This window comes from Apium graveolens, chromosome 5 (assembly GCF_009905375.1).
Source record: "Apium graveolens cultivar Ventura chromosome 5, ASM990537v1, whole genome shotgun sequence".
NCBI classification, from domain to species: Eukaryota; Viridiplantae; Streptophyta; class Magnoliopsida; order Apiales; family Apiaceae; genus Apium; species Apium graveolens.
The window spans coordinates 67,318,718-67,335,691 of record NC_133651.1 but is presented as its reverse complement, the minus strand read 5'-3'; the positions used below and the strand labels follow the sequence as shown (position 1 = coordinate 67,335,691).

General features: G+C 33.1%; 1 protein-coding gene across 1 annotated transcript; it reads right to left on the bottom strand.

The window, feature by feature from the left end:
• Positions 1–595: 595 nt before the first annotated feature.
• Positions 596–10,401, bottom strand: LOC141724137 (pre-mRNA cleavage factor Im 25 kDa subunit 2). Its single transcript, XM_074526142.1, has 7 exons — positions 10,191–10,401; positions 9,345–9,390; positions 3,747–3,840; positions 3,590–3,663; positions 1,663–1,749; positions 1,433–1,543; positions 596–1,090 (listed from the first exon to the last, which is right to left on the bottom strand). Exons 1-7 carry the CDS (start codon positions 10,307–10,309, stop codon positions 980–982), a joined length of 642 nt encoding a protein of 213 aa, XP_074382243.1. The 5' UTR covers positions 10,310–10,401; the 3' UTR covers positions 596–979.
• Positions 10,402–16,974: the final 6,573 nt, after the last annotated feature.

The following is a 16,974-nucleotide window of genomic DNA, read 5'->3' as shown; positions in this document are numbered from 1 at the left end:
AATTTTACAAATTAAAAATAATTGAAGTGCAGTGTATTAAAATAAATTTTGACAACTTTGCTATAAGAAACAATACCCATAGTTGCTTTGGCTCTGCACTTGTTATATTGCACAGCAGATTCAAATTTTCACAAGCCCTATGGTCACTCGGAAAACAATGGTGTATATCAGCTTCTATATTAAAAAGAAAGCATGTCTCCTTCAAGGATAAATCAAATTATTACAAAAAATAAATGATAATAATTACATGTCTCTCTTACAAATAGAGAATAGGGAGAGATCATAACAAAAACACATTATTTTCCTAAGATCATAACAAAAACACATCCGTCCAAATATTTTACCATTTTTTGTTTTGTTTTTAAATTAGGAAAGTGTAAAATTGGATATTTAATATAATACACACAGCTGAATCATTGCCTTGGAAAAATTTCCTAAGTTCTACCTTAGTATCCTTATTTTCTTGTAAATATCATGATTAAAATTATAACATTTACCAAAAGTACAATCTGTATGTTCCTGGTTGAAATTCAGTCTGAAATATAGCCAATGCATGTTTATACTCGCATTAGACATTTAACTTGAAAAGCCAAGGGAAAAAAACACAAACATGATACAAACACAAGAAGTCTGTCAGCATCTTCACTTCTTGGTCAAGGTATGATACAAGGGACAAAACAACATTCGGATTGACACACTTGTCAGATACAAAATGAGTAGACTTCTTTTGCCTGTAAGTTTGTCATGCCTAATTTTAATTATCTAATAATATCAAAAAAAAGATGACAAAAAACAATTACCCTCCTAAACGACCATGACCTAAAATGCAAAGTAAGTTCTCCTTAATTGAAATTAGTCTATCACGACAGTCGGAAGGCTGCCAGAAATACTTCTGGTTCTATGTTGCAGTAACTTCATGAGTTTTTGTTTCAGCAGAAGGGACCGGAGTTCCCACATAAAGCTAAATATTAATCATGGATCAAAGCAGCAGCTGCTCATTTGTCAATTTGTCATTTGTTTCATTGTTGATCATGTTGAACTGAAATCTGGAAAGCTGTTGGGGAATTGTAGAAATAACAGGTCCATATCTCTGCAGACAAATAAGCAAATTTATTAATGTCACCCAAAATGAACGAGAAATAATTTTAATAGCCAGGTAGCAATGGATATAAGATGAAAATCGCAGCATTGATGGCCATAGTATTCTGAAAGACATCCTCACTAATTTGATATACATTTATCCAAGCAAGTCCTAAATTTTTTTAACATATTGTATCATAGCAGTTTGTTCAATAAGTTTAAGGTTATTCTAAGCTTGTTTATTTAAGTTTAGTCTGCTACTTTCTTACCCTGCCAGACGGATCTTAAAAAATAAGGTAGTATGAATATATGAGAACTGCTATATACCCAACACCGTGGAACCTCTTTTTACCTGAACATTATCATACAGCTCGAACAAGGGAACGGCAAGGAGTTTCAAATTTTTTGGAACAGCAAAGTACTCTCTTTCTGATAAGTGGACTAGGTAAAGCCTCTTGCACTCCTGGATAGAAAAGATCTCCAGGTCAGTGATTTTAATTCAATCCGAAAATAAGAAAACATATACACAGAGGAATATAATGGAATTCTGAGGGGCGTATTATAGATGATCTAGTTCTTCACCTTTGGCTTTGAAATGTGTGGAGGGCAGTATGGGTACATCATAGTTTCAAAGTTTGGCCTCCACCAGGTAGCTACACACTCTCCGATCTGCAAGAAAAGGCAACACAATTATAACCAAACACCATTCTCTACTTTCATCTACCAACGCTCCCATATTAGTTGATCGAAACCTCTAAACTCAAAAACAAATATATGATAACTTAATTCCTGAAAACATAATGAGAAACTGAAACAGAAGAATGACCCATGTAGACCGTATGTGACTTCTACACACTAAGAACAAGGACAACAATGAATCACAGATGTTGTGTTTGGTTGGAGTCAATTTGTATTCTGTTCACATTATTTCATTCCATAACATTCTCCTAACCAAACAGAGCATAGCCAGATCATACAAACTTGGATACTATCATCTCATACTAATAATTTCACTTATATCCTACGTATAGCTTTTGAAAAGGAAATATTTTTATCTATGTAGTAGATGAAAGTGTTATCTTCTGTTAAGTACCAGGATGTCACATTTAGATTAGTTGGTAGAAGTGATAATCACCACTCAAGCGTAAAAACTTCACCTTTGGGAACTGCTTCTGTATTCTGAACTTGCCTCGTATAAAGCAGCAGACTTGCAAATGCAAATAAGTAAATAACTAGACTGAATATTGTCCTTTCTGAGAATGTTACTTCCACCTATTTCATTAGAGTTTCCTATAAATTTTCTGAAAACATATCTTCTTTTTTTTATTCATTTATTCTGAGTCACATAGGGGTGTACGCGGTTCGAATCGGATCGGTTTTGGGGTAAAAGTCGAACCAAACCGCGAAGAGCGATTTTATAAAATCTTCATCCGCAACCACACCTCATCATTTGCGGTTGCGATTATTGCGGTTCGGTTTGCGGTTGAACCAATTAATATAAATCATTAAGAATAAAAAAAATTATACATGTAGATAAAGTGCTCTTTGTTGATAAATTCATGCATGGCTAACTAAAACATACTCCCTCTATCCCATTCATTTCACTACATGTTTTTTGCAACACTCGACACCCATTTTAACTTCCGTAATTTACTTTTATAATTTTCTTTTTCTATATTAAACTTTAAACATAAAATTTTTATTCAAAAGAAAAAAAAAACAAAACAATTTATATAACATTACTTTAGAGGTGCATTAAAATGCGTGCCGAACTCCCCGTCCCCCATTGGGTTTGACAGGAAGTATAAATTAATGAGAATAGTCTAATTGAACAATGTAAAGAAAATAGTAAACAAAACTAACATCTGAGTTACAACATCTATTACATCAAACTTACAGTACTGGTTTTGCCGAATCACTGAACTAAATTGAACAAATAAACAAAACACAAAGTGCAGTACTAGACAATATTAAAGTAATGGGCTATGAGTACAATTAACAAAGATCTTTTAATCTTAGAATATTACATAACTTTTTTAAAAAAATGAGTTAAATATTAGTTTGTATAATATTAAATATATTTTTGAAAATATATTATATTATATCATCGTATTTCGACTTAATTTCTTCCAAATTCGACCTGTCTTTATTTTCGTATTTTTAATTTTTTGCCCAGTCAGCGCTTTTATAAATAAAAAATATAACCTTATGTCACACTGAACATAGGGATGACCAAATATCATGCACCGGTTTACATAATAAGATTACGAAGTTGAGGGTTGAACAAGCAGCTCTAAAACAATTTGAACCAAAACAAATTACAGTAGTTAGTTCTTTAAGAACAGAAATTGTCATTCTACAGGAATAATAATCTCCGTGCATGTACTTCTTTCGCTCACAATAGAGTTTAGGTTGTTTAGCACAACAAACCCATGAAGTAGCAACAACCACAGGAGGAATTTGTGAAAGTTGCATACAGGAGTTTCAATATATTTGCAAAAGAGCAAACCTGCCAGTTAGGCTGTAGATTAGATGCGTTTGCAGCCAATTTGCTAGATAACTTCCTTTTCAGCCCTTCAATTTCTGTAGAGAAAGATACTTTAAGTTCTATAAACATACAGAAAAATGCTGGAGATAATGGTCTGATTAATAAGAATTACTAATACCATTTTCTCCGGGCCTTAAACGACCGCCAGGAAGTTTACAGAAGGTATTTCCTATTTGCAGAAGAAGAATATGGGGATGGCTATGCTCTTGTACCTGCAAAAGCAGCAAAACCCTTTCAGATAATGATGTCTATCACAAATGAGAAATATAAGTAACGATGTATGACTAGATAACTATTCTAATTACTAACTACACAAATTGAGAAAATTATAATTTGCAGGAAGATTGTAGGCTGGCTAGCTGTTACATGTGTCTCGTCTGAAAAACCAAACACAGAGAATTATTCTACTCATCTCGGGCTGACTGCAACTGGTACATTGAATAGTTAGCCATATACAACTAGACCAATATCATACTTACATTTGTGGGTTCTTCACTGGGTATGTTTGTTATGCTGATATTGACTTAGTATATCACAGGATATACTTACTATCTATTACCATGTGGATTAAGGGTTGTAATAAAATCAAGAACAACCCATGCAAATATGGATAAGTAATATAACATCAACTTGATTTTTCCATACAATACAGACAAAGCAATTACGTCCATAGATATATGTAGAAATCAGAATTTCTTATATGCTTATTCAAGGAGAATGATAACATATCTTTAAGGTTTCCATATAGATGCTCTGTATATATGATCATCACCTGTTATTATTATGTCGTCAACATAGACAATGAGAATACTTATCTTACCCTCACTTGAGTGTTTGAAGAATAAGGTGTGATCTAATTGAGCCTGTTTGTATTTGTGCCTTTGCATCACTTGTTTAAACCTTTTAAACCATACCAAAGGAGATTGTTTCAAACCATAGATAAATTTTTTCAGGCGGCAAACATTTCATGTTCCATATCTTTTTTCAAAACCTGGAGGAATTTTCATGAAAATTTCCTCTTCCAAATATCCGTTAAGAAAAGCATTCTTAACATCTAGTTGTTGTAAGGGCCAGTCAAGATTTGCTGCAATAGATAATAGAACTCTCACCGTGTTTAATTTTGCAACTGGGGCAAATGACTCATTTTAGTCCACACCATATTTTTGAGTGAACCCTTTCGCAACCAGCCTTCCTTTATATCGTTCTATTGTTCCATCAGCTTTATGTTTCACTGTAAATACCCATTTGCACCCTATCACATGTTTGTTCGTAGGTTGCTTGACTATAGACCATGTGTTGTTAGCTTCTAGTGCCCTGATTTCTTCATACACCGCTTTCCTCCATTCTTTGTGTGATAGAGCTTCATAAATATTTTTTGGAATTACTACTTGATCAACTTTGGCCAGGAAAGATCTATAGTGGGGGGCTATTCTGCTGTAGCACACATATTTGGATATTGGATGTTGAGTACAAGTTCGAACACCTTTTCGTTTTGAAATTGGTAGCTCAAGCTCATGCCCATTTATACCTGAAGGCTCATTAATTAAGAAATCAGATGCAATAGGGACAAGAGAGTGATCACTTACATTGGGATTAGTCTCTAGGTTAGACTCATGAGATGTTGGAGTAGCAGTTGACTGTATTACTTGATGATTCTTTTGTCGCCGAGAGTAAACTAAGATTTCCTTAGCTTTAGACAACTGAGATGGTGGTAGTTGCTCAACAAGACTTATATCATTTTCTAAGATATTAGGAATAACTTTAGGAAGACAAGTATTCCGACTAGAAACATCACTGACATGACATTCCCTCCCTGAAGTGAAGAGTTGGGATAAAAAGGCTGTTCTTCATTGAATGTAACGTCAAATGTGACATACATACGACGAGTAGGAGGATGATAGCACTTGTACCCCTTTTTTGTAGTACTATAACCTAAAAAAATGCATTTCAGGGCTCGGGGATCAAATTTGGATTGATTTGGACCAAGTGTATGAACATAAGTACATCCAAATGTTTTTAGTGGAAGCTGAGAAATAAGTTGTGTATTTGGATATGTTTTAAGAAGTATGGAGAGTGGAGTATGATATTTTAGCACTCGAGATGGCATTCGATTGATAAGGTATGTAGCAGTAAGGATAGCCTCCCCCAAAAATATTTTGGAACTGAATTTGTGAACAAGTGGGCTCTAGCGGTTTCCAATATGTGTCTATTTTTGCGTTCGGCAATCCCATTTTGTTGGGGTGTACCTGTACAAGAACTTTTATGAATGATGCCATGAGAGAGAAGATATTCACCTAGAATGGAGTTGAAATACTCCGTTCCATTATCTGTGTGCAATATTTGAAGATTTGCTTTAAATTGGTTTTTTATCATAGAATGAAAATTTTTGAATGTCAAGACAACATCAGATTTGTTTTTAAGAAGATATACCCAACTAACACGTGTGTGATCATCAATAATGGTAATAAACCATCTTGTATTTGAAGTGTTTGTCATTCTAGATGGTCCCCAGATGTCACTATGAATTAAAGTAAAGGGCTGAGTTAATTTGTAAGGAATAGAACGGAAAACAGCACGAGTATGTTTAGCCAATTGACAAATTTCACATTTAAACATGCTCAAGTTTTTATTCGGAAACAACTTGGGAAACAGGTACTTTAAATATGGAAAACTCGGGTGGCCTAGTCTATAATGCCATCGCATAATATCATTATTACCAGAAGAAACACAACTAGAAACAAAAGCATTATTCACTTGAGCATGAGGAGAAGTATCAAAGTAATACAGCCCACTACACGCCTTCGCATTCCCAATCGTCTTCCCCGATGACATATCCTGAAAAGTACAATGAAGTGGTGAGAAAGAGGCAAAGCACTTTTGGTCTTGAGTTATTTTACTAACAGAAAGAAGATTACAAGATAGATTAGGGACATGAAGAACATCTTTAAGAATGATGGAAGGTGACAAATATATAGTTCCTTTACTAGCAACTTAGGAAAGTGAACCATCTGCCACTTTAATTTTTTGATTACCAGGGCAAGGTATGTACGTGATAAACTTATCTGACTGACCAGTCATGTGGTCTGAAGCACCTGAATCCACTATCCAAGGAGAGTTTTGAACAGTGAGGGCAGCAGAAATACCTTGTTTTTCAGGATTAGAAAATTCTGGTGCAGCTGATAGAGTGGAAGAAGGATTGAGCACTTGACGGAATTGGTTTATTTGAGCTTCAGAGAAGGAATAAGACTCGGTTGAGGAGGAGGCAGCAGCAATGAAAGCTCGATTTCCTGGACGAGGCTGGTTGGGTGTACGAGGCTTCTGTTCAGTAGAAGGTTGGTTAAAAGAGCGAGGTTTCCAGTCACTTGGCTTACCATGGATTACCCAACATGTTTCTTTAGTGTGACCAACTTTGTTGCAGTGAGTACACCAAGGTCGTTCTCGACGAATATTTGGACGATGAGCAGCAAGAGCAGATTGATTAGCAGCAAGGGCAGATAGATCTGTATCAACAATAATTGGAGATCCCAACATGACTCTTTTGCGGCTCTCCTTTTGCGGCTCTCCTCTCGACGGACTTCAGCAAATGCTTCTCGAACAGATGGAAGGGGATTCTTTCCCAACAAACGGCCACGAACTTCATCAAGTTCACGGTTAAGGCCATGAAGAAAATCGAAAAGTCTCTCACGATCAAGAATTTTTTGATAACAAGAAGCATCATCAGAATATTTCCATTCAGGAATATAAAACATATCAATTTCGTGCCACAAGTTATAAAGAATATTATAGTATTGTGTCACCGTAAGAGAATTTTGACGCTGGTCTTTAAGTTTTGATTTGAGTTCAAAAACTTGGGCCGAGTTCTCCAAATCAGAGTATGCTTCCTGAACGGTTTCCCATATTTCTATGACAGTAGAAAGAAATAAGTACGTCTTACCAATATCTACCAATATAGGCTTTGTACAGACAAGAGAATATTTGGTAATAAGTGCCAAATATTCAGTAATAACTACCTACGATTCTGTATAACTAAGTCAGCCTATAATTAATCTAACTATATCAATTATACATCAATTATACAGCTTGATTCCCCATTTATAGGGAACTGAATATGAACAGAATATTATAGATTTTATCTTCAACAATATAGTAAATTAATAATGTAATAGACATCCAATTTAAGGCCCCGATAGTGATCACTACATGACATCAGCTTTTGTAGGAATTATTTAAAGCAATCCTAGATCAGATTCAATAGTCTAATGACCGAAAAGTCAAGCTTAGTATACTTTCATTTGCCTGTTGATGTAACAAGCTCAAGACCACGATGACAAAGAAATAGCTAGAAACTGCAGAAATTAAGCTATATCAAATTTCCAAAGGTGTAAGCTTGATTTATGCCATGGTTACTAGGAGGCCTATTTGAACCAAGTCACTTGAGTACCTTCAACAAGACTAAGCGTAAGCGACAAGTTGCTCGTCGACAAGTTTTTTTCATAAATTAATATTTAACAGATTGCATAAATTAATGTGATTATTGTACAAATATTTGTATACATCAAGATACAATGTTTAGATACTGTAATAAATGAGTTTACATTTCATAAATATAAACAATGTTTTAAAAATATTATCTTCAAAAATTTTGGTAAATACTACTTGCACTTTTAGTGCATCGTGTCGTTATTAGTGAATTTTACATACATAACTATGGTCGTAGAATTTGTAGGCTACAAAAGTGTGTAGACATTAATTGAACACAATCCTTGGTTTAAATTTGTAGAGTTATGCCAGATCCTATAGATCCAATATCCACAGTGATGATGTGTCATTTGACACATGTATGATGGATTTGGGCCAAGAGATCTTATATCAGTTCAAAATTACAATAACGTTACCAAGTATGCATTAGTTACAAATTATCTTGACAAGTGCAAGACCATTCAAACATATAGTATCATTGATTTTAATGCAACATAATCTAAGGCTGCGAGAAGAGCCACAATAATTGCCTATCTGAGTTAGGCCAACAGTTGTACATGCCACTGACATGACACATGACTACATGAGCATGAAAAGAGGTGTTCTATATAATTTACACCTTACTTGGTTTTTCAACTTACACTAGAGAGCTAAAACTAAAAAAGTTCTTTCAAATTGAATTATGAAGAAAATAACCAGTAATCACCCATATCCCACTCACGCATTAACCACTGTTTGAAATTCCACACATACACAAACACATGAACATATATAATTTAGCTGCAGAATCCATTGATGCTATATATATGTACAAGCACTATCATATATTTGTATACAAAAATACTAGTCTTCTCACACAAGATATGTTCTCGCAACACATTTGTCATTTCTGAGAATACATGAACTCCCAACATCTCATTATCATTTACCATTGGATCAGTTACCTTTTGGATTTATATAAAAGGATTCAATTGAACAATCCAAGACCGATGTATCTTCAATAACTTTCAGCATACAAACCAATTAAGTATGCAGGCAAACATATTCAACCCACGCTGAACAAATATCTCTGTAAACATCCTCAACTTGGGCCAAGCTACAAAATTATGCAATAAAAATTCAAGCAAAGAATGTAATTCATATACAGCCTCATATGTAGTTCATACATAACTTTAAACACAAACAAAAATGGCTAAACCAACTTTAACACATGAAATAATTAATTCTACACACTAACCAGTAAAATCCCCTCGACCGAAGTCCTCATTCCTTCCTTTACATAGCTGCACATCCAAATAACACAGTACAATAAATAATCAAAAGAAAACCCGAGTTCAAACATATCAATTAAAATAAAAACTACTACTCTTACAATCAAAGATGCACAATTAAAGACTTCATATCAGCTTTACTACCAAAACACAAAACATGATATCAACTACAGCACAATCACAGAAAATAATTTTCAGTTCGACAGAAAATAACTTAGTTTTGGGATGAATTTGAGTAAGTTAAAAAAAGTTAATCTTTACAACCCCGGATGTAAATATCAAGACTTCACAACAGCTACACAACCAAAAAATCAAAACCCAATTTCAAATATAACACAGTCACTGCAAAGGATTTGACAATAATGTAGCCGCCAAAGTTCTAGGATGAATTTATGCAAGTTTAAAGGGAAAAAACACTAATCTTTACAACCCTGGATGTAAAAATCAAGAGTTCACATCAGCTACACTACCGAAACTCAAAACACAACATCAATTACAAGTTATAACAAATCAATGCAAAGGGTTTTTACTTAGACAAAAAATATGGCAGCCCGCGTGGTTCTTGGACAAATTGAAGCAAGTTTTAAACAAAAAGGCATTAATCTTTACAACCACAGATGTAAAGAATCAAGACTTGACATCAGACACACCACCAACATGCAAAACCCAAAACCAATTATACACAATCACCGAAAGGGTTTTTACTTGGACAAAAGATAAAGAACCCCAAATAGCTGTCGGCTATATATAATCAAGTATCAATTAAACATTCTTGAAAAAAAGAGGGGGAGAGAGAGAGAGAGAGAGATTACTTGGTTTTCATACGGGCAAGACGATCAGCAACAGAAGTGTCTTTCTCAATCTTGGCTTCTTTACTACCAAATGTGTAGCTTGATAGTGGGTATGTGTTTACTGCCGTCGACATCACCATTTTCACCCTCCTCGTTTTCAAACTTATAAACCCCCTCTCCGCTTGTATAGTTTATGTTTATAAATTTCAGTTCCTCGTTGAATTAGTTTTTTTTTTGGTTATCAAGTGTGAGTTAGTATGAGGCCCGGATTGGGCGAAAATGTTTTTGTCCTAATTTTTTTTTTTGGATAAAATTGTAATAATATTTGTAAAAATACTTTTTGTTAAAAGTACGTGCAGACTACCTCCGAAAAATTGAGCTTCCAGCATATTAAAGTATAGTGTATATCAGAAAGAATTTATAATAATGTAGCTTTCAACGTAAAGCTGATTTTCTGGTTCATATCCATTACTTATGTCAAAATTTATTCTAAATTAAAGACAAAAGAAAGACCTAATAATTTTTCCGCATATAATCTTTTCTAAATTTGGCCCATCTTTTATATATTGTGACAATTTATTGTAATTAATTAATTATACTGTAAGATAAAAAAAATTAAAATTAGTTCTAAGAAAAAAAAATCAAATCATGATAATTTTTAGTATATTACCAAGAAAATCCAAAGCAACAACTAATTAATTCTTTTTCACCGAACAACACTTAAAATATTTTATTTTTGGGGTTCAATTTTCAAGTACATAGAATACCTAAAATTTTGCTGAATAATACTTAAAATACTCGTCGTATATATATCGGAAAGAATATACTTATTCCCGGTGTATATGTATAGGGAAGATACTTATTCATTTCTTTTAATTAAAATTTCATAAAGAATATGCATGTGAACTCCCTCTATATTCTTCGACTCAATTTCCTAGAATAAATGCCATTTAGAAAATTTTAAAATAATTAACTTACAAAGAAAATAAAAAAAATATCAAAATATCTTATTTTTAAAATTTAACTGTCGAAAATATCTAAATAAGTTAAACATCGTTCGGAAAATATAAGTTCACTTTTTAAAAATTTAAATAAATAACACGTATGTGAAACGAATCACAAAGATGTGTGTATTCATCTAGATAAAAAAGTGAACGTACTCATATGAAGCAAGTGTATTCTTAGTTATTTTTTAAAAGTTTCGAATACGCGTTTCTTATATTCGTGTTAAGTGAGTATTTTAGACGGAACATCCCGCATTAAGATATTTGAACAACTGAATTTTAAAAGTAGATTTTTTGGACAACACCCAAAAATAGCGCACACTCACGAATTTTTTTAAAAGTAACTTATAACTTAAAAGTAAAAATTGACTTATGTAATGTATAAATAGATAAAAAAATTGTAATTTACATAAGTTTTTGATTATTTTTACTTATAAGTAAGAACTTTTTTAACTTAAATGAATCAAATAAATAATTTTTAAATGAATAAATCTTAGCGTACATACACTATCGACCTCTTACGATAACACGTGACGCATTTTCTATTAAGATTTCTTAAGTCTCATCCAAATTATTTTTTTAAAGTAAAATGTTTTTGCATTAAAACTGATGAAGCATCATCCACAATACTCTCCAACACTAATGGTGGAGGAGAAGAAAAATCAATAAAGTAATTAGCCTCACAAGGTACCCTCGCTAATGTAATATCCGGGATATGACGTGTAATTATTTTTGTCAATAAATAAATATTATGTGATTATTACGTGAATTTTTGGTGAATTATCTGTTAATTGTCATTTGTGTTTGGATGTTTAAATATGATAAAATTTGAGTATTTTAATTTTTATATATCTAAAATAAAGTATAGATAATTTTGAAATTTTTCTATTAATTTATATATTACTATATGATTTTATAAATAATTTATGGATTTAACAAATTATTTGCTGAGTAATTATAAATTATTTTGCATAAACCAGAATCGTCCGACTTCAACCGTTTTTACGTTTTTACAACCCAAAACTCTTGGGAAAACTCCTATCTAACCTAATTTGATTATTCTGAGCATTTTCCATGTTTTAACTTTTTCGGTCCGGATTACGGTTTTACCCGTGCGGGTCCCAACATAAAAATTTTGATACAATATTTATTTCGGTAAATCAATAAAAACCCGTATTTTCGAGAAACATGATATTTTGGTTAAACTATTATATTATCTTCTCGTAATTCGTGTAACCAAAGCGCTGAGACCAAGTCTGTATTTACAAAAAGCCTGGTTTTGATAATTATCCTAAAACTGGTACCGAATTGGATCAATTTTGTTAATACTTAATGATTAAGTATTCCATCTTAATATAGTATGATCCGACGGGGTACCAATATTCCGTAAATATAAATAACCAATACAGTATCTTATTACAATACGTATAATCATAAACAAACAGTAAAAATAGATAATTATCCAGAGAAAATATGAATATTCATCGCGTTCTTCATAATCAAACGAGGATTCGAAGGCGTTATCGAACTCTGATTTGGGCGTGCAAGTAGTCGAATCGTACTATCAACGAGTAGGTTGAAGTTCTTCAATCCGTATACCTGTAGAATAAACAGGTTATTTTATAATTATTTATTTAAATTTGAATTAAATTAAGGTTAAATTGAGACTTTTTGATTTTGAAGTTATTTTTGTGATTTTATGATTGCATGTTGTAGATAATTAAATTCTGGTCATTTTGATATATTGTATGATGAATTTTGAGTTCAATAACATGTTTAATTAGGTGTTTGATTCTGGGAAGTAGAAATTAGGGCTTTTAACCTTTAAATGTTTTTAATTCGATTTGGGAATTTCTTATATAATGATTGACTGTTTGATTTGATTACATGGATAGATTATACAGTGTTTGAGCTTTAAATTCATACCTATATTGTTGAATTTGGTACAAGGAATTGGCATATCGGAGTTTTGATTAACTCGTCGGTTTTTTGTCGGGTTTGACTTGAATTCGTCGAAGAGGACGATTTAGTAGTTGTTTTCTGTTGTTGTTGATTGATCTAAGTTGCTGGGTTAGAACTTGATGGATTTGAAGTTAAAATCTCGTTGAACGGAGGTGTTCTGGACAAAAATAAAGCTGCTGGACATTTTTTCCGATGGCCGGAGGGTTCGCCGGGTTTTGGATTCTTCGCGACCCGGAACTGTTCATACCCGACCCGGTTTTCTAAAAAACACAACCCGATTTTGATTCTCTTTCCCTCAAGCTTCAGTCATAAAATCTGCATCTGGAAAATTCTATTTAAAAATAATTCAAAATTCATTATTTCATTTCTAAAATTCATTTTGAATTCCAAAAATCATTATTTTAATTCTGAAAATTATTTTTATTTCAAAAATAAATTTGAATTATTTAATTAATTAATTTTAGTTAACAATTAACTATTTAATTGATCAATTAATTTAAATATTAATTGTTTAATTAATTTAATTAGTTATTAATTAATTTTAATTGATTATTTAATTAGATTTAACTATTCTTTTGATTTAAAAATTAGATTTAATTATTTAATTATAAATCATTAATTGTTAATTACCTAGATATTAAACCACACAAATACGATACTACTCCACAAATACATAAACATCATACACCAAACACTGGAGTAAAATTGCTTGAACATACAAATACTTATATATCCTACAAAACCTTGTCACACCAAAAGAACTAAACCTTGTATAATTATTAAACCATTGTTCCTCTATTATCTGATTCTTTTACAGGCTTGAAGCCATTCTTCATACATACCTTGATACACCCTGGTGATACTCATCAATTGCTTATTGCATTGAGATAAATGTTTTATCAAAGTTAATTATGATTATGTATTATTTAATTACAATATTTATCATATTGAATTGTTTTAGAATTGGATAGTTTTCTTTATGTGGACCAGATTCATGGTCAGACCAGATTCGTGGTCGAATTAATTAGGCCAATGTGTGCCTTGGATCCAGTTTCTAGAGCAGAGCTGTGTGCCTTGCTCGGGGTTAGTGTGTGACTGATTAACAGCCTAACCTTGGTTTAAAATTTAAATGAATATCCAATTCTAATGATTGTTTGACAAAAAACTTGATTCCACTTAATCATCTCAATTGATCATTGTTTAACCTCAGTTATTATTATTTTGACTTGCTGAGTTAGTTAGCTCACTCTTGCGAATATGTTTATGTATTCTACAGTTAAAAGGGGAAATGGTTGATAGCAAGGTTTCTCAGTCCAGTGTGCGAGCTAGATTCCAGGTTGAATTGGATCAAGCTAGCAGGAGCTTTGCATTGTAGTTGAATTATGTAAGATTGTAAGAATAATTTCATTATCAGTTATAAGTTAAACTAGCTGGGATTTGGTATGATGTAATAAAAGTTAAGGTTGTGGCTTGTTTTCATACTTTAACCTGTTGCGATCCGTGGTTGTGTAAAGAAAGGTCATTGCTTATAATATTTTAGATACGGGTTTATATATTGTATGTGTGTTGTAAACCCCAAATTTATGACCCGGGTTTGGAGGGCGTCACAGCTAACGTATGGGCTACTCTGTTGGCTTGCTTTTTAACAAACATGAGAACAATATATGGGCGACTCTGTAACAAAGTACTACACTCCTCGAGGAACTTCCCTACTTCAAGAAAATTCATAGTACCCTTACGAAGAGCTTGCACCGTAAGCATCGAATCACACTCAATTTTCTATGTTCAATATTCTTAATTCTATCGCCAATTTGAATGCCTCTAAGACTCCTCGAACTTCTGCTTCAAAGGCTAAAATCTCACCGTTTCGGCACAAACTTTGAGTCTTGAAGAAACCTCCAGCATGATCTCTGATCATAATTCCAATAGAAAAATTAGGCCTCCCCGAAAATACTAAAGCATCTACATTCAATTTAAGCTTACCAACATCTTGTAATTTCCAATGTATTATGCCCCCCTGACAGCTTTGAACATTGCCGTTAGCTTTACTCCTTCTCAACTTCTGCATATCACGCCACTGAGTTACTTCTTTCGAACTCCACTGGACTATAATTTCCGGAGTTACTACTTTATTCTCCCAAACCTTCAGATTTCTAGCAGACCAGATTCCCTACAACCCCGTAGCTATACTGACCATCATCTCCTTATCTACCTCCAACAACTTTTACAGCAGCCAATCAGAGCAGTATTCTACTGTCGATGTATCAAACTCCAAGCCTAGAACTTTCCAACATTCCTTCGCAAAACTACAGTCCAGGAATAAGTGAACAACATGCTCAACATCATTAATACGTATAGGATATATAATAATTATGTTAACTCCCCTCCCCTTTAATAAATTACACACTGAAATATTATTTCTATAGATACGCCAGATAAACGCTCTCATTTTATGAGGGATGTCCAATGACCAAATCTTTCCCCACCCTGGGTTGTTCTGAACTCTAATACACTCACTAAAGTTGTCATGCCAGAATCTATACCCTGATTTCACAGAATACTTGCCATCATTAGTGAACATCCAAGCATACGATCTTGAACCTGATTAACTGGGATAGGTAAATCCGAGATAACTTTGGCATCACATCTCGTAAAGAGATTGTTAACCTTTATAACATCCCATTTCTTTTCACCAGGAACAAATAGCTCACATACTCTCCTTTCACCTGATAGTTCAGCATATGTGTTATCAAGCATATAATCTTCATTGCCCCTAACCCATGGATCTTCAAAGATTCTAATATTCTCACCATTACCCAACACCCACTTAAAACCTTTCTTAAGAACTTCCTTCGCCTTCCATAAGCCAAACTAAATAAAACATACACCCCCTCCCCGACTTGCTTTAAACAGACTTTTATTAGTGAAATAACGAGCTTTCAAAACCCTGACAACTAATAAATTCTACAAAAAAATCATTTTTTTTATTGAAGTGTTAATATTCTAATTTGACAGTATATGTTTAAATTTTGTGATTCGAATTCATGTAAATTTGATCAGAGAGTTGTAAAGGCTTGAGATGTGCTTATAAATATAAAAACAATATCAAAAATAGTTTTGTTATAAAGTTTTTTAAAAATGAGTTGAAATAGTGTCTGGATATAACTTGAATTAAAAATAAAAGATGAATGATATTCAGCCGACCAATCTCCCTTTAATCCTAACCAACACATCTCCTTTCACACCCGTCTACCCATCTTCGTCCTCCGAACCAACACATTTCTCTCTCTCCCCCCATCTTAATTCATGGCTGTTTTTTCTCCATCCAGACAACACCTTCCCCCCCCCTCTCTCTCTCTCTTTCTCTCTCTCTCTCCCCCCCCCATCTTAATTCATGGCTATTTTTTCTCCATCCAGACAACACCTCTTCTCTTTTTTTTTTTAATTTTTTATTCAATAAACACCTTTCTTTTGTGTCCTTTTTCTTTAATAAGATTCATTTGAGTTTTTCACTGTAGTCTTCAGATCTACTAAGGTAAGATGCCAGATTTTATAATAAAATTTAGTTTTTGGATTCAAAGTCATTTCTTTAACAACATATTAAATTTTGGTGTCATTTCGAGATCTTTGAATTTTGAGTTTTTCGTTTCGTTCTGTTTGAGTTATTATTTGTGTGTTTGAATGTCTCGCATTATGCGATGTGTCTCGCTTTGTGCGATGTGTTGGCTGTTTTAAAATAAATTTTACGATATACAGTGGGAGATCTGGGTATCCCGCATCAATACTTTTGGTCAATTTTACGATGTATTCGCTTTATGCGATGTGTCTCACTTTGTGCG

Bases quoted from the DNA above. Each gene is read 5' to 3' on its own strand.
- LOC141724137 (XM_074526142.1), bottom strand. From the start codon at position 10,309: ATGGTGATGTCGACGGCAGTAAACACATACCCACTATCAAGCTACACA. The intron at 1,544-1,662 runs GTGAAGAACTAG...TTTTCTATCCAG, and splicing joins CACACATTTCAAAGCCAAAG to GAGTGCAAGAGGCTTTACCT. The intron at 1,091-1,432 runs GTAAAAAGAGGT...ATTTGTCTGCAG, and splicing joins AGCTGTATGATAATGTTCAG to AGATATGGACCTGTTATTTC.